Source organism: Chroicocephalus ridibundus, chromosome 4, assembly GCF_963924245.1.
Source record: "Chroicocephalus ridibundus chromosome 4, bChrRid1.1, whole genome shotgun sequence".
Taxonomy (NCBI): domain Eukaryota; kingdom Metazoa; phylum Chordata; class Aves; order Charadriiformes; family Laridae; genus Chroicocephalus; species Chroicocephalus ridibundus.
In genome coordinates, this window is record NC_086287.1 from 22515034 (window position 1) to 22536741 (window position 21708).

The 21708-nt window shown below is 37.7% G+C and overlaps 1 protein-coding gene across 2 annotated transcripts in view; it reads right to left on the reverse strand.

Annotated features, from left to right (window-relative positions):
* Nucleotides 1-402: 402 nt before the first annotated feature.
* The window catches only part of TDP1 (tyrosyl-DNA phosphodiesterase 1), a 49122-nt gene continuing 27816 nt past the window's right edge, over nucleotides 403-21708 (reverse strand). Inside the window, exons 15-16 of one of the 2 annotated variants that reach the window (XM_063333011.1) lie at nucleotides 11521-11635; nucleotides 403-878 (exon numbers count right to left, since the gene is read on the reverse strand). In XM_063333011.1, coding sequence (XP_063189081.1) covers nucleotides 805-878; nucleotides 11521-11635 — 189 coding nt within the window. In that variant the 3' untranslated portion in view covers nucleotides 403-804. Of the gene's footprint in view, nucleotides 879-11515; nucleotides 11636-21708 lie in introns of those variants that run through there. The other variant, XM_063333012.1, reaches the window with a different exon arrangement.

Consider the following 21708-nt stretch of genomic DNA (forward strand, 5'->3'; position numbering starts at 1 on the left):
AGGCAGGACTTGCCCTTGGTGAAGCCATGCTGGCTGTCTTGAATCACCTCCCTGTGCAGTATAGCGTGGAATGAAGTACCACACTACACTACAAGATTTCCAGGACCAGTTGTTCACACATCCCAAAGCACTATTTAAGACTATTCTTCTGCATTCAAGGCCATCCACTTCAATGTAGTGTTTTGGATAGTACCTGGATGTCTGCTAAGGGGTGGAAAAAAAAAAAAAAAAAAAAGAGGATTAGGAAATAACTGATGAGAAGCCAAATACTGCAAAAAGCTAAACCAGCAAATATTAGAGCTTGCATTAGAGGTGATAATTGAAAAACAGTTCAATCCAACTTGAAATGCACACACTTAGTAGAAGACAGAACAAAGTATATATAAACAAGATTGACTTTATTTTTATTTAAATTTTACATACAGTAACTTTTACTACAGCCACTGAGGCCAACTGACAGTCTCACAGAACAGTAGATTTTAAATTTGTTACAGCTAAAAATGCAGAGAGAATCTCTGAGAACAGTCTACACTTGTTTTAATCTTGAAGAGCATATTAGGGACCACAGTAAGGAAACAGCATATAGAAAGGTATTTAAAAATGCAGTGTTATGAGTCCGTTTATAGCAATATGGTTACAGATTCTCCAAGAATCTTCCTGTTATCGACACGTTAATGTTTCTTTCAACAACAAATTAGCCATTATCGCAGACATTACAGCTTAAAAACCAGAAATAAGCACTCTTGCATGTAACGTGGCAGGCTCAGTGTCAGTAGGTGAAACATCACAGAACACTGGAAACATTCATGATGGAACCCACATATTTCCATGTGTATCAGGGGCGTCAGTGTAAGGAATGTTCCAAATCCACGGCTGATCTGTAAACCAAAACATATTTATGACAAAATCAGTTATTAAATGTAAAATTTTGATCCTCTTCCTCCCCTCCCTTTGGAGGAAGAGGAAGGTCAAAACTCCTACTGGTTTCCACACAACCTCATGTGCAATTTCAGTTTACTGGAAATTTTTATTCAGCTATTTTGTAAAAACAGTGAGATTTAGAGTTTTCAAAAGGCTTTTCTTTTTCCCCAAATATTATTTTAAGTATAATTATTGTAACCCAACATAATTCCCCACCAGCCGTAAAAGAACTGTATTTCAGACAAGTATACAAGAACAATTATGCAGCCGAATTTGGTTTGGCCCATAGGCGGCAAGATTTGTGCTGCATATCTCTTAACTCAATGGAATTAAAATAAGTGCTGTAATGTATTTTTTTCACAGGGATAGGGAGAATCCAGTATCTAAGAATGACCCTGCATGAACTCTGTGATGTTCAAATTCACACCTTGCTGCTTCAAACATTGTATTTTTTGATGAGCAAGAGGTTTGCAACAGACAGTTCCCTCCCTCCACTTCCCAGACTACAGAAGAAGTTCCTACTCTTGGGAAGGATAAAAGGCAACGCAGCAGGAGCCAACTGCTCTGCAACTTGCTCTAGGCTCTTCCTCCTGCCACATACATGTTGCAGAAAAGCAGCTGGTCTGCAAAGCCAAGCTATTGTTCTACTTCTCTCAGGTTACTCCTACTGAAATACACAGAAAACTCCTTCAATCTTTTCCGTGATTTTTCTTATATAAGAAGTTTACATAAATCTAGCCCGCTTTTTTTCTCCATCTACAAAATGAGCCCTGAAGGAAGACAGTGACATTAATCTGTACAACACATAGATTAAACGGAATTGTACCAAGGATGATGGGAATATTTCTTTTATCAAAACCAAGCTACTCATCTACATGATATACCATGTATACTTGCTAAAGAAGATTTGCTACATGCTTGTCAATTGAAGTTTTAGATAAACTATTGATTATGATTACTGTGGTCCAATTTTAAGTTTACAGTATCCAGTGACAGCTCTCACAATATATGAAGTGAGGATTACCACAGCAAGAAAAGGAGAATAATAAATTAACAGAAGCAGTAATGAAGTGATGTATAAATTATGCAACAGCACACTTGTGACAAGTACCACATCAACTAAACACGGGGCAGGGAGAGCATTCATACCAAGGACTCATTATTACTTGCTACTAGACTGCATTTAATTCTAGTGCTGTAGTTCCATATGTTGCAGTGAAACGTATCCCAGCTATGCAAATGTTTTACAAAAGCGTCTTTTTACAATACTAAGAGGGTAATAGGAAAATGTTTTAAATTACAACAAATTGGATCTGCTTGACTTGAAAAAAGACTTTACGTGTAGTTTATGAAGACTGATAGGGATGTTACAAGTCACAGGAACGTGATCAGAGAAAGAACAGCTTGTGCAACAATGCCATCTTTCACATAATGTTATTATAAGACAATAGAAGCAAACATCCGTATCTTCCCCTGATTTAAAATCATGATAGAACTTCTAGGTTGAAGAAGTAGTTGGCTAGGTTTTGGTTACAGTGGATAGGTGCACAAAAAAATAAACGGCATCGGAAACGGGAAGAAACCATAGTGCTTAACTCACAGTGCAATGCCAAGAAATGTCTCTAGGTTTCTGGGTCAACTGCAGGACATCTAGACTTTGAGTGATCTCTTAAAGAACCCCACAAAACCAAACAGTAGCACCGTTATTCCCCTAAGCTTCTTTATCAGTCTCCTGCCTGAAAGCCATGTGTACCTTTTGTATTTTAGGTAAATACCTTACCACATAGTAAACATTAATAGTTATAAGGATGGGTACAGAATAAAGCAAATGTCAAAAAAAGCATTGAGGAGTTCAAGCATACATTCACATTTGACTGTTGACGTGTATCTATGCCATCAGAATAAATCCAGTCCCACTCAAGCACTGGAATGTGTCACTTGGAGAACATTATGCAGCTTGGACCTATCTATCTTTGCTACCATCCACCTGTTTCATCCAGCAAAAACATACAGGCAGAGGAAGACTTAGATGTACAGAAATAGCTTCAGTCACCCCTAATTTAGTTCTTTTTTATTGTGGTTATCTTAATAAAATTTTCTTAAGGTAGCTATCAACATACTTGAAACTTTGTTCTATTAATGGGATGCTGTTGGTTTACTAAAACACCTGATAATATTTTACTAATCCACGTGTAAAACTACTACTAAAAAAAATTATAATACAGTTACTTTTAAAATGTCGGATCCATTTAAAAATTATTTATAACTTAATAGAAGCTATAGCAGTAAGAGAAAGACAATGACTGTCTATAAATACTGTATGACCACACCTGCTTACTGTTGCACACTAAAATGACTGCCAAATGTTTGAAAGTTAAATCCTTTGATTGGGAAAAGAAAAAGGTTAACTGCTCCCTATTTATAGTCCCACTATATATATTTTTGAAGTGTGTTCAAATTACCTACCTTCCAAGTTGAGTTCTTCATTTCTGATAACACTAATTCTAAGAAGGTGCAGTTGAGACAAAATTAGGGTATGTAGTGACCCAGTACCACCGTTTCCTCCTTGCCTCACTTATAAGCAGAACTCTAGCACTAGAGTTATCACACAGTAAAAGGACCAGGGCCATTCCTACCCCACCGCTACTTTAAGATTATCTGAAATCTCAGACAAAGCACTACTTCAGTTATACTCAGGCAGACTTTCAAAGATTCTCTGACGACTGAACAGACTACCACATTTCATTTAAAGATAGGCAGGCCCTGGAGAACAAAACAAGTTTTTTCAAGTACACCTGATTAATCACTCAAAGAATCCCCCACATTTTTAGATGATGTTACAGAATATGAAAACGTGAGCTGACAGTGGTACAAGGCTGTTTTGCAAATTTTAACAATAGTATTTTACAAATGCAGTATATTGTGTAGGTCAAAAACTTGCTGGCAAGACATCTCAAAGCTTCATGTTCTCATTAAGTATGACAGATGGCAGTACAGTATGTACAGCCAAAACCAGAAAAGTTTGTGAATTACAGTAACATGCAATTGAATAGTATAGTATAAAATATAATTAAAGCATCTTTGTGATCCTCTTTCTACAGTTTAAAATACAAGTGTCTTTTGCACTGTGAGTGGAGATCTGGAAGAGAGCTATTCCTGATTGATTTCTAAATGCAGAGACTGGATTCTTACTTCATCTTTCACAGTATTTCATGAGTCTACCAATTGAAAAATATAGCTTTGAAGTAGTGAGTGCTCATATACGTAGAAAGGTTAGTCACAAATAACTGGAGTTCTTCAAGTCATTCTACATATACATTCTAACATGGCAAACTTACTCCCTGCTGCATGAGGCTGGGAAGTTTTCCCTTTCACACAACAAATGTTATCTGCTCAAAATTAATGAGGTCCTTTGTCACTTCAGAGTAAGAACAATCTTAATCTTTATTTTAAAACTGCCAGATATAAAACATGCATGTTATTCCCTGCAGCAAGAGAAAGATGCAAGCTATGTATATCTTGTGTAGTAAGACTCTTTTGTGCTGGTAATTTAAAACAGCTGGGAAGAGACAGACTAAAGGAAAAATGCCCACGTAAAAGTTCTCTGTGCAACCTTAACTCTAATCTGTTAGGAAGACTTATTGTTACATTTCCTCAGACTTCAACTACAAATTTTGCACTCTGCAGAAGACTGATCAAGCCACAGGTAAGTTTAACAACTAGACTGGGCATCATACCTCTATCCTGAAAAAGAATAACCAAAATTAAATGCTTTTTAAAATTCTTGGGTTGACCAACTATTAAAGCAAAATACTGACTATCTGGCAAATTTGCCGTCTCATGACGATGCTCTCAACTAAGGATCCGAAGTGTATTTTGGAAGATCCCTCTTAGCCAAACACAAGCTCTGAGCTCAAAGAAACTGGCTAGCAACACGTGGCAAATCAGATCAGAAAACCTAGTGGCTTCTTCTGGTGTTCAAGTCTGTAACACTATCAAAACAATACATAGAAGCAGGCAAACTAAACGGTGACTCTGTAACTCGAGTTTCTTCTCATACAAAGTGTTAGTTTCTTCATGTTGTTTGAAGGAAAGAAAGCTTTGCTGTGTACTCAAATGTTACACTTGAACTCGGGGAGGCCACCTGGTGTCACAGAATCACATCAAGTTATCTTAAGAGAGCATCTATCTGAAATGGCAAGTTTACCAGTCAGTAACAATGCTTTTGGTTCCACCTAGGAAGGAAACAGATGCCAACACAGACTGAGATTGGTTCCAACCCCTGCACCCTGCCCCGGTACATGAACTACAATGACAATGTATACTTGCTGCTTGAAAAAATGGAAAGCTAAACTTCTAAACATACTCAGATTTACATTTACCATTGCTCTGAGTGTTAAATAAGTGAAATATTTTCTATGCAATGTACTACTATCACTAGAAACAAGACTAGGTTCTAGCTGTTATCTTCTCAGTAGAAAGGGTATTAGAGTTTGTACCATATTAAGCATACTGAGAGGACTTGAAGTTCTCTGAAAATTCATATAAGAGGCTGCCAGTAGAATTTTTTCAAACTCTAGAAAGTAGGTTCCACGTAGCTATGCAATATTAATCAGAAAAAAAGGAGGTTATTGAAAAGTGTGAATGACTTGCCCAGAAGTCTTCTTTCTTAATTTCTTCAAAAATATTTGAATTACTTGACAGAGAAAGTGGAGAATTCTAGAACTTTGGACAAAAAACAAAGGTGGGAGAAAGGTAGAGACCACATATAGTGACATTTTCCCAGAACTTCTCTGACCTCCTGAGGATACAGCAGGTCCCTGTAAGGGCGCTCAGAGTAATAAAGGATTCCTCTAGTTTAGCTGGACAAAACACTGATCTCTTCTTTTACGCACTCTGTCACTAGTAGAAGGCAGGGTAAATGGAAATTATCCCCACTCTTTAAATAACAGGATAAACACAAATATCTAAACCTACCAGAACTGGAGGCAAATATGCCCTGATATTTTTCTTGTTTTTATCCAACACAACAGCAGTTTACGTGTAATGCACAAAATGGAGTGTTACTAGTTTCCTGAAATCACTATAAATATTTACCAAGTGTAATTTCACCATACTCTCAAGTCACTCTTACAGTCACTGAAAACTAGACAAGATGTACAAGCACTCAATATCTGAAGTTACAAGGCGAAGGACAGATTGCTCTTCTATGTAGGTGTAGCAATGGAATATTGAACAGTGAGCAGGGCCCTTCACAAGGGAGAGAGCTGTTCCTGTAAGACATGTTACAGATCCTTTTGTGCATCCTTAAGAAAATGAAGTCACAGTTGGCAGAGGCTGAAAACTTCAGCTAGAGAACTAATGAATTGTTAAGTGGATTGTTCATTTCTCCACAATGCTTCAACTTGAGTTAAAGCAAATTTTCATCTCATTTGTCCACCATTCTTCCAGCCTCTCATAGCATGAGATTTGACAGCTTTAGCACCCAGTTACCAAGGGTAAAATAGATTTTCCCACTGGAAAATAATGAAATACATTTTTAATGCCTTTTAACAAATAGTTAGAATAACTTGAGGGAAGAAATCTTCAACAAAGAGCAAAATATCCAAAGACTAATGTAAGTCATATAATTGGCATAATAGAGAACAATATGTAGTTTCACTCCAAGTTTAGATTAATCTGAACTGAGCTGGAACGTATCTTATTTTCTTGTATATACATTATTTTCTGTATACTATCAGTCAACTGAATAGACAGTTTCTTTCTTTGATTTAAATAAATACACCATAGAGAAAACTGAATGAGAAATAACTTACTTATCAGAAATTACTTACCCTCCCTAATTTACAGGGTTCTCTTCCAGAGGGTTTAAGCAGTTCCAGAGCATTTTTAACTAAGAGCTCAGAAAAAGCTTATATAAATTCCTGCCTTGTAATCCAGTAGTAACTCAAAGAACTGTTCATAAATGTATTTTTAGCTCATCCCCTTTTCAGTAGCGCTGTAAGAGAGTTCCGTAACAAGTGCATGAAATAAATAAATCTGAAATCTGTCATAATAATAATAACGCAGAGAAACATTTCAGAAATGTTTCACTTCTTGAGGTCTTCCTAAAAAAGCAGGAAACAGAGCCAATTAAGCAGACACCTAGTCACACTTAAATGTAACTGGAAAGTTAAGTGCAACTCACTAGGAAAAAAAGCAGATGAAGTAGTCCAAAATACTGAAGCTTACTGTAATACAACAACAATATGGTTTACAATACATATCTGAATCTTTTTAGGTCCAAAAAGAATTTTTTTGAGCATTACGCTGTGGTTTGTGTTGGTGGGTTTTTTAATTTATTTTTATTTTTTAATATCACCCTCTGTAGTTAAAATGAGCTACTTCACATGAAAACATTTCTGGTATAATTTCTCTCACAGAAGAAATCTTACAAACTTCTCACCTCAACTTGAGGTGACTATGCTGCTACCAACTATGGTTTGAGATCCAGTTAAATTTTATTCTTTGTTCTCTTCAGGAAGATGAAATGACTCTGGTTGGCACAAGCAGATGGAGTTTATCTGTCCATATATAGTAAAATGTAGCTCTGTGCAAGTTTGAAATACAGCTAAAAACTAAATGAAACCAACAGGAAAATTTTACATATGTGTCACAGAGCTGATGTGTCATAATTACACTAGCAGTGACATATTAAAGCACATCAATACATTCTTCAGTGACTACAGCTTAGCCTATGATTATGTACTAGTGAAAGATAATCCATCGCTCTCTGGGAGAGAAACACAGTGCAAAACCAAGAAGTTATCTGTCTCACAATGATCTCAATTTATATTCTTTAGAAATCTTTGGAAGAAGAGGAAGAAAACCTTCATGATTGTTTCTCCAAGAGATCCTATTTTTCTGTTTTGCCTAAACTTGAGTTTTAGAATGAAGCCCACTAACTAATGAGGGAGAGGCGGGCAAGTCTTCTGTGCTTTTTTTTCCTCCTGTTACATGGGATGAGAGAAAAGTAGGACAGGGACCAAATTATTTCATTAGTATTGATCTTAATGGACTTCAAGAGACTGCAGATCAACCTCATGAATTCTTATGGCTGAAACCAGACAGATTGTTTACATTGTTTACTGATGAGTTTATCATTGTATGCCCTTAGATGTATTTTATTGCTTTTCAAGATGCATTTACTCCGCTCTAACAGTTTTCACGCTAGAATCATGGAATTTTTCAGAACTGGAAGGGACCTCTAGAGATCACCTAGTCCAACTCCCCTGCTAAAGCAGGATTGCCTGGAGCACATTACTCAGGGCTGCATCCAGGCAGGTCTAAAACCAATGAATATGACAGAAAGCCATTGTGACAGAATGCCAAAAAAATCTCTGCAATTAAATTGTCTCCACAAACTAAGGAAATGTTTTTCTTTCACTTTGTTACATTATATAATAATACAATTCTCTAACATTAAGTATGTCTGATCCGAGATTTGAATTTGCACAACTACAAGAAAAAACAATATATTTTGGTATACTTATCTTCTACTTCGAACTTTACAAGGCAAATGTATGGCCCTGCTCCTGATCATCTGTGCAATATTTTGCCTGTTCCTCTTCCTTCCTGCTCCTGATAGGATTTTTCTGATTATATGAAAGTGATGTGTACTTTGCTTTCCCATGGTTAGAGAATATGAGTTCATGGAAAATGCCCCCGAGTCTTTTCCCCTTCAATTATAGGGATCAGTCAATATGGTTTCTTTAGGGAAAGGGTAATTACTGCATTTCTGCTTCTCAAGACTTTATTAAAAATAGGTCTATTTATATCACTCTCCAGAGACTTTGGGAGTTGATTAACTGTATTGTTAAGGACAGATTATTTCATGAGTCCATCTCGTAACATGGGAATTCTTCAAACATCTTTTCAATCAGGAGGCTGAGGAACTGAAACAGAATATTCAGGAAAGAGATGCGAAAAGGCACAGGCAGCTGATTTTGCTTGCATTGCTAAAGCCTAGACAACTTGAATTCTGACATCTGTTCATATCACGGGAGAAAGCTGAGACCCAGAAGCTGAACTACAGACAAACGAGTTCTCTACTCATTTGTATAAGCTTTTGATAAGTTTTGAATAAGGTTTGAATAAGCTTTCCATGCAAAAATTGAAAAAAGTTATTTGGAAAAAAGTCTTTACATTTAGTTGAAATATGCATAAAATTTGCTGACAGTAGGTTAAATGCAGGAATTTTTTGTACAAGGAAGATAGTATATGTAACACACTTGAGAATACACATGGATTCTAATTTTTAATTTTGGTTTTAAAGTTTCCAAAAATTTAAGTATGGCCTTTCAGGAAAACCTTCCAAAAAACAACAGTTTGAGCATTAGTTACCAAGCAGACAGGGCATACACATCCCAGAGGACCACAGTTAAAACTGGCTGTACGTAAGAATTCATCCACAAGTGTAGATGTTCACAGCACTTACTGGAACATCAGCTGATACCTGACCATTTACATTCTTAAGAAGAATTGAAAGCCAAGTCAATAATAATAACAACGATAGTATGTAATATATTCTCCCCCTTTAGTTAGCTAGTAACCCAGGCACAACCTGCCACCCCTCCTCCCTGAAACAACATTAACAGTACTTCAACGGACAAAGTGTTTTATACTAAAAAAACCCCAGTATAATAGATTGCATTATCATTTCTACATTGAACCAGTATTTTTTCTCTAGGAAAACAGAGATAACATTTAAGAATTCTTTTAGGTAAATAGTAAGCTCTTAAAGCAGAAAAATCATCTTTGCAAGTTACAAAAGTAACATGCATCGTATTGAACAGGTGAATGCCTGGCTGTGTAGCTGGTGCCATACTCAAGGTTTAGGCTTCTATAATCATGGATCTACCTGTGAGAAGCCAGTTTTTTTGGGAGCTGATGGGATTCACCTGATTAAGTGAGGCAAGTGCCCCTCCGCCAACAAGCTGGCCAGATTTGTAATCTGGACTCAGTGGCAGAAAGGGATGGAATTTTGAGCAACACAGACGAGCCAGGGGCAGCTGATGCATTAGGAACTGACAGGGAAACACCTGTGAAATGCTGCAAAGGAATTAGTGCTTGTTCCTCTAAAAAAGCGACAGGGTCAACAGCCTAGCTGAAGTGCCTCTATACCAATGCACACAGGATGGATAACAAACAGGAGTTGGAAGCCCTCGACAGCCAGGAAGCTGTGATCTAACTGATATCACTGAAACCTGGTGGGATGAGTCACACGACTGGAGCACTGCAATCAATGAGTATAAACTGTTCAGAAGTGACAGGCAAGGAAGACAGGCAGGGGGGCTGCCCTCTAGTCAACCAGTGGATTGACTGCACAGAGCTGTGTTCGAAAAACAGCGATGAACAGGTTCAGAGCTTACGGGTGAAAAAAAATCAGAGGTCAAGCAAACAAAGGAAACTTCATGGTAAGCGTTTACTACAGGCCACCCAATCAAGAGGATGCTGCCAAAGCATACTTACTTTCACTACAGGAAGTATCATTCTAGCAGGCTCTGATCCTGCTGGGGGACTTCTTCAGTCACCCTGAAGTGATGTGTCTTTGCTTTTATTTACTATATAAGACTCTAAGTCTATTTACTTCTTAGCTTTTAAACATTCTTTCTCCCCACACCATTTGTTAGTTCAAAAATCTAGAGGAAGATTTGAGTTACTATGAACGCTATCTTTCCTGAACTCTTTGTTAGTCTCTATCATTTCAAGCTCTGCTACAGATGATGTCCTTTTTAGATCACGGCTTCTCAAAAAAAGTAGTTAGTTACAATCTTTTTGTACTAGTTTTAAGGACAAAAATATAAAAATGTACTCTTCCCAAATATTGCAGGTTGCACACCAACATCATTATCCTCAATGTATTTTTAGGTTTTCAAGCCATCATCACCCCATAGCAGCACTTAACTTATCACTTTTCTGATTTGCATGTTCTAGAGATAGTCTCAGAAGCTGAAAAGGTTGAGATTTGGTAAATCTCTTCAAGTGTTATGAAATACATCCCCTCCACCCCTCCAAGGAGGATTCCAACACAAATCTTCAAGAAAATTAAGTCTGAAACTACAAAATACAGAATGGTTCAAAAGCTACTCTTCTTTCTTCTGATTTGCAGCAATTCTTTCACATTTGCTCTATGCTATTTCTTTCACACCCCACTTCCCAAGGATTGGGTTTTTTTTTTCCCCCTCACATCTGCTCTCTTCCAAACATTCCTCTTTCAACACCCCTTTCCCCATTAGTTCTGCAGAAAAACATTTTGATTCCATAAAGAGTATCTATTTTCCTAATACATACAAGAATCCCAGAATGCAAAAATAATATTTAGGTTGTTGATTCAAAACTTAAACAACAATACAGAAAAAAATAGAACCAAAAGACTATGCAGTAGCTTTCTTTGAGGTCGTAAGCAGAGCGTGGGACTGATATAATCTCAAATGCAGTCATACCACAAGAATGTTAAAATAATGCTTTGGAACATAGCAGTGTTCAAATGACTCAGTTACTCAAATTAGTTTGCTCCATATATAATACACCTACTTTTCTTCTGAAGTCAGACCTTACCTTTGCTTCCGTATTGTTCTGGGGGCAGGTCATAAGGTACAGGAAAATATGTTGCTGAATCTTTACTTTCTGAAAGCATTTTCCCTCTCACACGGAAGTAACCTTTTTCCAATCCCTATGAAGGAAGAGAAGCATAAAGAAGAAAGACTTATTAGTTTTTGGGGAAAGAGACAAACCTAATCCACAATAGATTCTTTCACAATAACAGTTATTTTAATAAACAAAATGTTTTGCCTCTGTTACTGAGATTAAATACTTCCTAAAGCACCTTCCTGTCTTAAGAGCTCAGCTTCTCTTATTACTGCTACTTCAGGCTTTTCTCTTTCTTTTTCATTCATTGGCTTGGCCCCACGTTGTATATACTCTACCTTCTCAATCCCTTACATGTAGTTCACTAGGTAAACATCCTTGAGGCCTTGCTTGTGTGAGCAATTTATCCAAATTGCCTGCGGTCTTTGCTAGGACCATATGGGCAGCATATCCCAATACAACATAATGGTTTTTGCATAAAAGCAGACAGACATTGAAATCAAATTTTAATTATTAAACAAAATATTAACACCTTTGGTGTTTAATATTTAACTAAAGGGAAAGGTTGAAAAATTTTTTCTTTGCTGTTTCATCCTGACCATATTAGTGAGATGTTCTGTGTGCTTCATTAACTGAATTAAAATTAAACTTGTGATACACAAATATTCAAATGTATGCTTGTCAGATATCTTGGGTAACACCATCCATGTACACTAAAAAAAAATAATGAAGATTTAAAACAGCTTGCATAAAAGTTTCAAAGACTACACTCATATTAGAATGACAGTGGATTTCAAACAAGGTTAAGGACTGCAAAAAAAAAAAAGCTATAATGCAATACAATACAAGGACAGATAGATTTAAAGTGATTCAAGTAACTTTGGCAGATGATACTGTTTAGGCACTTCTCCCAAGAAATTGGATCCCATTCATGAATCGTAATGAGTGATACAAAAGCAAATCTCCAATACTGAGATTTCCAATAGCCTATTGTCAATCAAGTACAATTCAATCAGAATACACTAAGAGTTTAAAGGCCATAAAACTTTTATTATTTATTTCTAAGACATTACTGAACAACTGTATTTTTCTTTCTAAAAATCATAGAATAGTTTGGGTTGGAAGGGACCTTTAAAGGTCATCTAGTTCAGACCCTCCACAGTGGGCAGGGACATCTTCAACTACATCAGGTTGCTCAAAGCCCCATCAAACCTGGGGCATCTACCACATCTCTGGGCAACTTATTCCAGTGTTTCACCACCCTCACTGTAAAAAAGCTTCTTCCCTATATCTAGCCTCACTAGTTTAAAACTATTACCCCTTATCCTATTGCTACAGGCCCTACTAAAAAAAAAAAATCTGTTCCCATCTTTCTTATAAGCCCCCCTTAAGTATTGAAAGGCCACAATAAGGTCTCCCCAGAGCCTTCTCTTCTCCAGGCTGAACAACCCCAGCTCTCTCAGCCTGTCCTCACAGGAGAGGTGCTCCAGCCCTCAGATCATTTTTGTGGCCCTCCTCTGGACCCGCCCCAACAGGTCCATATCTTTCCTGTGCTGATGGCCCCAGAGCGGGACACAGTACTCCAGGTGGGGTCTCACCAGAGCGGAGCAGAGGGGCAAAATCACCTCCCCTTGACCTGCTGCCCACGGTTTTTTTTTTTTTTTTTTTTTACGCAGCCCAGGATAGGATACAGTTGACTTTCCGAGCTGCAAGCATACATTGCTGGCTCATGTCTGAATATTAACATACACCATCCAAGCTGTAGGATCCATCACTCCAAGTTTTACTAGATTACTGTTTTGTGACAGTACAAACACACTTCTTAATTACACTTAATTAAAATTCCATTTTACCCAAACATACATGCTGCTTGAATTGATAGTCCCATCTATATACAATACTTTTACAATACTTTAAGTTCTTCTTTACTGAAGTTTTACTTCAAATATTAGCATTGTAAGTTGGAGAAAGCAACATTCATATGACCACACAAAGGAGCCTTACACTTTTTTCTTGAACATTCGAGAAGCACAGTAACAGAAAAAAGGGAGAGCTGACAAGGTCCATCTGTATTACAGTGGTTCTAGCAAGTCAGTTCAAGAAGCTCTCGTCTCATAACCCAAAGTAACAGGGAACAACCAGTTATGATATAAAAAATACTGTGTATTATTTCAAGGACCAGGTAAAAGCCACTACCTTTTAAACAAAAGAAGAGAGGAAACAAACAAGGTCCATGCTGAAGGACTGTGCAAATAAAAATCCATTTTAAACTTCCCCTTCTTATACCATTAAAGTCAGTAGAATTTTAATAAAACCTCATTAAAACCAGGCAACAGGCTTTGGTAGAGCTTAGCCTTTAAGTAAAGTATGTTTAAAAGAAACCAGTGCAAAAATAGAAGATTATTTTTTTAAAGCTCATAAATATCAGTTCAGTTGGTGGGGAGTCTGGGTGGTGTGCAGCCCTAGATACTGCTCATAAGGTGACATTTAAATTGCAAACTAAAACGAGGTTTGTATGAGGCTTGATTGCCCTGAGCGCCTGTGAGCTTTTTTCTCTTGTCTTCTACATGCAGCTATGAGAGAAATGTGGAAAGGCAGAGGCGGCTTCTCTGCTGTATCGTGAGTTGGCTCTTGTTCTACAATGAACTTATGCACACCCCATCAAGAGCACCAAAGTTGCACGGCTGTTGCTTGGCACCACCTGAGTTTGAAGTCTGTATAACCATTGCTATCAAAGCACATCATGTGGAACACCACCTACGTAGGCCTCTACGTACATACATAGTAATCTCAATTTAAATCAAGAACTATGCCACATGTATTCCACTCTGAATTCCATAGCAGTGTGCAGTTTTCATACAACATGAAAGAAAAAAAAAATCACCACTTGTAAGACATTTTACATCTCATTTTCTTTCCTGTTACCCATCTTTTTTTTTCAACCCAGCAATGTTTTCATTTCTGCTTCATTTCTTCTACCTCTGGGCCCTGTTATTACCTCAGTGTGTTTCTTTTCAGACATTTTGTTTCCTTCTCTTGTTCTACACTTTTTGCTTTCCTCTTCCCTTGTTCTGCCTCAATAGTCACCAGTTATATTTTCCTCTCCTCTGAGAGTCTTCTTTCTTCTCTGATGCTGTCCTCCAACCCTGCTGGACTCTAGCAGTTGGTCCCTGTCTGTCAGAATTTAACCTGCAGAGATCTTCCATTCAGGAAATGCTACTCTAAAAGATACTTACTTTTCCTCAAAACATCCTAGAGTAAGAATCTAGGTTATGGAATGCATTCTTTAACAAGGCTCTCTGAGGAGATTCACATGCTTTTAAAAATAACTCTCATGTGTCTATCTTCACACAGAAATTGAAAGAAGTCACAAATTTTGTCTGTTTTGAGCATTTCCTGGCTGTTGATAGCTCTCATTGCCATTTCCAAAAAACAAAACAGCAGGATCTTGCCTAAAAAAAAAAAAAAAAAAATCTGCCTGCCTTGTAAATCTTCCTTAGCCATATTCTATTCTTTCAGAATTTTTCCCTCTGCAGCTATGTTTTGTTCTTTGTCCGCTGCTCACAGGAATACATTTTGAAATGTTAAAGAGATACATTTCTCAGTTGGGAAGGCTTTTTTTTTTTGTACTTATGAAAGTTTAGATGCTGTTGTGGGTTCTATTATTGTCTTAGCATCACACATTGTCAAAGCAGGCACTGGGAGGAAGAATGGGAAAAGGAAGTAGAACAGCTTTTAAAATTCTGCTTCCCAGCCTTTTTTTGCCCCAAACACAAGGCAGATTGCGGCCTATAAAAAAACATCATACACGACAGAGGTAAGAATTGCTATCCCTACTTGAGTGGGAATTAACACTGATATCACTACAGTATTTTGATATTGCTGAAGTAACTCCTACAGGAGACAGCAGATTATTCCACTGGATGATTACGGGTCAATCCTTTCCCATGCCAGCAAACAGAAAAAAAGCCCACCCACTCTTCGACAAAACTATTTGAAAACATCACTAGTTTGGGCACTAAAGAATTAAGGATCCACACAGAACTTCTACAGTGACCATGCTCCTCCGGCCAGGAAAATACACAACGAAATTCTTCCTCAACACTGAGGTGCATTTATTCAAAACAGAGCTTTACTCAACTATATCAGAACCTTTTTTGTAAGAAGCCCACAGTGACAAATTCAGGTATCTAACCCCAAATTTCCCTGGCTTGGAAAGCATGTCTCTGGGTCTCTTTACCAGTGGAGTTTGAAAACCTTGTAGCAGTTCTGTGAATGCTAAAAGAAAGGTTTAACATCCTAAAGTTCAAATGTAAAATCTTGGTTTACCTACATTGTATTTATTTCCCCAGCCCTACTCTATTTCATACAGGAAGATGACTTCATCTGAAACTAGAGAAATCAAAGTAGTAAGCGGTTCTACGTTACTTTGGAAGTTAATGTTACAGTCAAAGAGCTTAAGCTACTTTATTTTGCCTCTGGTCTACGTTGAGCTATGGCTGAAGGTGCTATGTTCAGTTGTTTGACTCAGCAAAAATTTAACAGTTCAGTTCTGATGATAATACACACACAATGGCTGGCTGCTCTCTAATTCAGATTCACCTCGTTACACCCATGCAGCACAGGCAACTATTAAAGAGTATTTTACTCATTACCAGTGAGTATTCACCATCAAATACAGCATTTCAGAAACCAAAATGCTATTGTTAATTGTCTGTGATTGATTATCTAGACATAACTGTAGCATCTGATAGCACTAGGTAGGCAGTAACGGGTAAGTTCTCAGTTTAATAGCAACTAGTATATTTCTCTGAGTTTGTATTTCCAAAAGCTGACTGGCTAGTACCATGTTCTTAAACAGACCTTTTAGAAGATTTAAGTATTCACAAACTTTTTATACCATTTTACAGGTCAAGCTCAGTTTATCTGACAACCTTATCAGACATGGAAGCTGTAACAAGGAACTATTTAAAATCTTTAAAATCTTTTTAAAAAAATCTTTCCATTAGACACTTCCAGGATTTTTCAAACAAAATAATTACTACAATGTGCTTCCCAGGACTCCATACTGTTAGGGGTTCTCTCAACATGTTTTACATGTTAAAGATGCAATTTATTTCAGCCTCTGGAAAGGAACCCCCAGCAGCTGAAAGAGCAAGCTGAACTTGAGTGAGAGTGAAGATGTAGGAGGTGAGAAATAGAAACGGAGATAGAAAGGGAAATACAGTTCAAACACAGGACATGATAATTTTTATAAACGTTATTTTTTAATCAAAAGAAACTTGTGATCCAATGTCAGCATCAGCTGATTTTTCCCTCAACTAAAATCGTAAATGATGAACAGCTGCTTCTATGTTGAGAAGAACCATTCAGCATATTTCTGAGAGTCTACATTAGCACACCAGGCCAAGACCCAACCTCAAAGCATAAGTTCTGGAAACATTTTAAAGACCAGACAAAAACTGGCAGTCAACAGATGACAAGCGAGGAATGATCCACTTCCAAATTTGTATTTAGCAGAAAATAGAAGGCACAAAACACAGTGCTAGTGGAGTTTTTAAGATTAGGAATATTAACTGTGTGCTATGCAAATCTTAAATCTTCTACCAGATAAGTGTCATTAACTTTGTGATCAAAGTGCATGAAACAACCTGAAGAAACAGAACTACCAGAAACTGTATTAAATTGGTATTCCAATAGCTAGAGCATACTGAGTCTCTTGAGGCCTAGGAATGCCCAGTTATGTTTCAATGTACTTCATCTAGTTCATCTAGCACTGGAACAGGCTGCCCAGAAAGGCTGTGGAGTCTCCTTTTCTGGAGAGATTCAAAACCCACCTCGGTGCGATACTGTGCAACCTGCTCTAGGTGACCCTGCTTTAGCAGAGGAGTTGAACTAGGTAATCCTGAGAGGTCCATTCCAACCCCAACCATTCTGTGATTCTGTATATTTCTAATTGCAAACTAACTTTAAAAATTCCGTTTCTAAAAATGTTAGTCTATTCCTAGTTCTCCCTTATTTTCACGTAAGACTACACTGCCACATTATATGTTAAAGCCACACTGAACCAACAAAAGTCTTGACAACCAAACTAAGTTATCAAAGAAGCACTTCTTATAAAGAGTTAAGTGCAGGGCATATACATAAGACGGATCCACAAACTGAGCACTGCAACTTGAATATCAGATGACTGCATGTACATAAGGCAAACATTAGTATTTGTCTCTCTGACTACCTCCTTTTTATCACATGTCTGCAGCCACTTCCCAGTGAAGAAAGGAAAGACAGCTGCAGTCTCCCCACTTTGCTCCCGTATGTACTGTATCACGTGGCAACTGACAGGTGACTTTTTTTTTTCTGGTTGCTAGTCTTCACAATTAAGTATCAATATGAAGAAAAGGACTAAGTATTCTCTTCCAAAATATGTGTTAAATGTTACATATTCTTGCAAGTTTTAGACGAGCTTCAATTAAGTTGTGTTCTGTGTCTCATGTTTGAGTTTCAGACCTCTGTCTCATGCAGACTGGCAGATTTTAGTACAGCCACCTGTACAGGAGCATATATTTGTGAGTTTTCTATAATTTATGTAACAGGAGAGTTGAGGGCTGTAAAGAAAGCCTCGTACTCACACAAAGCATCTTTATACTGCATACTATTTGACAAAATCAAACTAAACTTTATCATGAAGTGCGATATGTTTCTCATGTTACACATTTCTGTCAATTCTGGACAAACAATTTTCTCATTCACTTGTTGAAAAACAATCAGAGGCTAACCTTTTACATACCACTTTGTAAAAAATACAGCAGGCCAAACAGACTCAGTGAGCAAGGAGAACCTTGAGAACATCAGTGTCAGATTTATATCTGGATCTATTTTTCCAGCTTTATACCTGCACCTCACATACACCATTGTCCCTCCACTCACTACCCTTCCAACCCAAATAATAAAGGAAAAAAAAAAATAGAGAAAAGCAGTAAGAATGATCAAGCAATCTCCACCCCAGGAGCAACTGAGCAGGCTAAGGATCTTCAGCCTAGAAACAGAAAGAGTGGTACGGAAAAGGTGAACAGGGATCACATGCTTATTGCGTTTTTTAATGCAAGAAGAAGGGAAAGCCATCAAGTGAAACTAATTTTCAGAACAGTGTGCTTCATGTGACATTGTGAAGTTGTGGAACTCAGCCAGAGCAGGTTGTGAATTCTAGAAACTTAGAGGCATTTAAGAGAAGACAAGAGACGTTCACAGAAAAGGCTATAGCCTCTCAGTCAAGAAATCTTCACAAATAAACTGCTACATACATGCCTGCCCATTATACTTTTCTGTAAGCATCTGTGTTTGGCCACTGAGAGTTTTGAATTATGCCTTTGATAGGACAGAGTAAAGCCTTCTACTCCCCCAACAGTGGCTACTTTAAACTAACCAGTGTGACAAAAAGGGAAAGATCTGGGGGCTTGGCTCTACCAGTGCACAATGCATTTTCCTCAGCCAGGTCCTAGCCGTTTATGCGTATTTTCATCCAAAACTTCACTGATCAGCCTTCTCCATAGGCTCTGGTTCTAAAGCCCAGCCAAAAGAAGGTTATCTCAATATGATCCTACACACCTCCCTGCTCTCTGCCCCCTTGAACTTGTCCTTCCTACTTCTTCCTTGCATTAGCACTCACCTGATCATATTGAGCTGGTTCATGCAAAAACACTTTGAAAACTTGTGCAATTTGGTTTTGGCCAGTCTGAGCTGGTTTAAAGCCCAAGGAATCATCCCCTGAGCACCAGTGCCGCTACAACTAAGGAAGCAAGAGAGAGTCATGGAGAGGCTACAATCATGGTAGAGCCACCTGATGATGTAGTTCCACATGTTAAGTTAAAAGCTCTATTGCTTTGACATGCTTGAGATAAGCCAGATTCCAACCTACCTTATCAGGTGTTTAATTCTCTAATAGATTGATCTGCTGAGTCAGACAGGTACGGCAACCTACTTGTCACCAAAATGTGACCTTGAGCTGCAACAAAGCTTCACTTCTTCCTAGACGGAAAGCCTAAGCCTGCAGCAGCTGTAGGTTTAAGGAATAGAGGCCTTGAACATCAAACAGAAACGACTGCCACAATTCTAAGAGTTTCAGCGTCCTTTCTGCAAATACAAATTTGTCCTACAACTACTCGGTAAGATCAAGATCTTGGCCAGGTTTGTATAAGTAACTCTTGTTGTTTTGATCTGATGTACTGAAATCGGATTAATTTACTCTATTGAGTAACTAATTACTTCAATTCCTGCTGAAGGCTCCTTTTTTACTGAATATAGCTATAAATTTCCATAGACTTTTATGAGAAAGGATGGCCCAATAGTCAAAATTCTCATCTCTAAAGGCTAATGACACTTTTAAAATGAATGATTTTTGACAGACTGAGATCCCAAGGGTCAGATCCTATCACTAGAAAGTCTACTGCAGAATATCATTAGACTGAAACAGCCTTAGAGCAAGTTATCTCAAGTTATCGACACCAAATTAAATCTCGTTTAAAGATACCTGGAACCATCTTCTTGAAATGCTGACTCCTAAAGCTGCATAAAGGAAAAATTTTGTCAAAAGCAGAGTGTCTACTAAAACATTACAAATGTATTTAATTAATGAAGGCCTGTCACTGTAATGACAGCAGCTTGTACAGATATGCCCGAGGCAGTGGACACTAGCAGAGTGATCATAACATGCTACTTACCATGGCTCTGTTTTAGCTCCAGTTCTTGGACAGTTTTGCCAATTTGTACTGAACTCTACTGCTATAACCATCAACTGGCAACTCAAAAATTCAGTTTTGAAAATACTGGCCCCTAGCTTTTGCATTTGACTATGTTAACGTAAGTTATGTTTATTTTCAACTTTAATAAGAAACCACAAAGCAGCACAGATACCGTATTTTGTTATGACAATTTTTTTCCCCATTAGAGAAGGTAGACACTTCCAAGGTGAAAACTAGAACTTCATTACTGCTTTAAGGTTGACAAGTCCTACAGGTGTTAGATAAGACAGCACAGTAACACTATTACAGTCTTAAAGCCTGAAATCTGTTTCTAAGGGACAGTCACAACAATCAGATCGTAGGGAGCAGTGGAGTAGATTGGCAGCGGACAAATCCCACTTCTCCAATTAATCTGGTATTACCCTGCAGGCATACTATATAAGATTACAGTTCCTGCTTCCAGTGTATGAAATATATTGATTCTTCCTCCTTTTTGCTACTACAAACATTAAAAACAAAATAAACATTTTTCATCCCCTTACGTAATGGTCAAATTTTCAGCAGTGACTCTTTTACACTGCAGTAAGTTTCCACATTGCTTGCTACTTCAACTATTGTCAAAATAACAGAGTGCAAGCGATATAGCAATAGGAGAATTTGATCTTTTCCTGAACATAGAGGGGATTAGAATAGGAATATCCTTACTGCCTTTTCCAAAAGGCTGATCAAAAGGAAAAATACTGAATACCTGAAGTCCAGGACATAAAAAACTAAGTGTCCTCCGGGGTTCATTTCATTAACAAATTTAGAGTGTGCATAAGAATGTAGAATGCAGCAAGAATTGCTGGAAAGCCTTTAAGATTCAAAGCAATGCAGCCGTCTCACACCAAGCAAAATTATCTCTAGTCCCTAAACAGAGGTTTGGCAAAGAAGGGAGAGAAGAGGTCGTACTTGTGCAGTATTTCAGTGAATCCTTCCCTCTCATGAGAGCAGACCCAACCAATGTCTTCTTTGCTTCTCACCCTGATGACTGCAAGGCTTGAGCTTCATTAGGAACTGTTTACCCAAGAGTATTCACCAAAACTGTTGTTTACTGTTGTCATTACTAGTAGAGTAAGTACTCATTGGATTTATAGCAACATCTATCTCTAAGTTTTCTTGTGTAACCAGCTCTGCAGGCTTCTGCTAAAGGCTGGAGCAGATGCTTAAGTAAGTATCCAATGTGTTTTTAATCATCAGTAAACTTAGCTTAGACATTACATTTAAATTCCAGTTATTTTGATGCAATGCAAGAATAAAGATACACTTCCATTTTTAATAATTCTGAACCCCTTAAATGGCTAAGTGCATTTTACCCCAACTGCTAAGATTGGATTGCGAGCAGAAACAAAAACATTAATAATTTTGGTCTAAATAAACG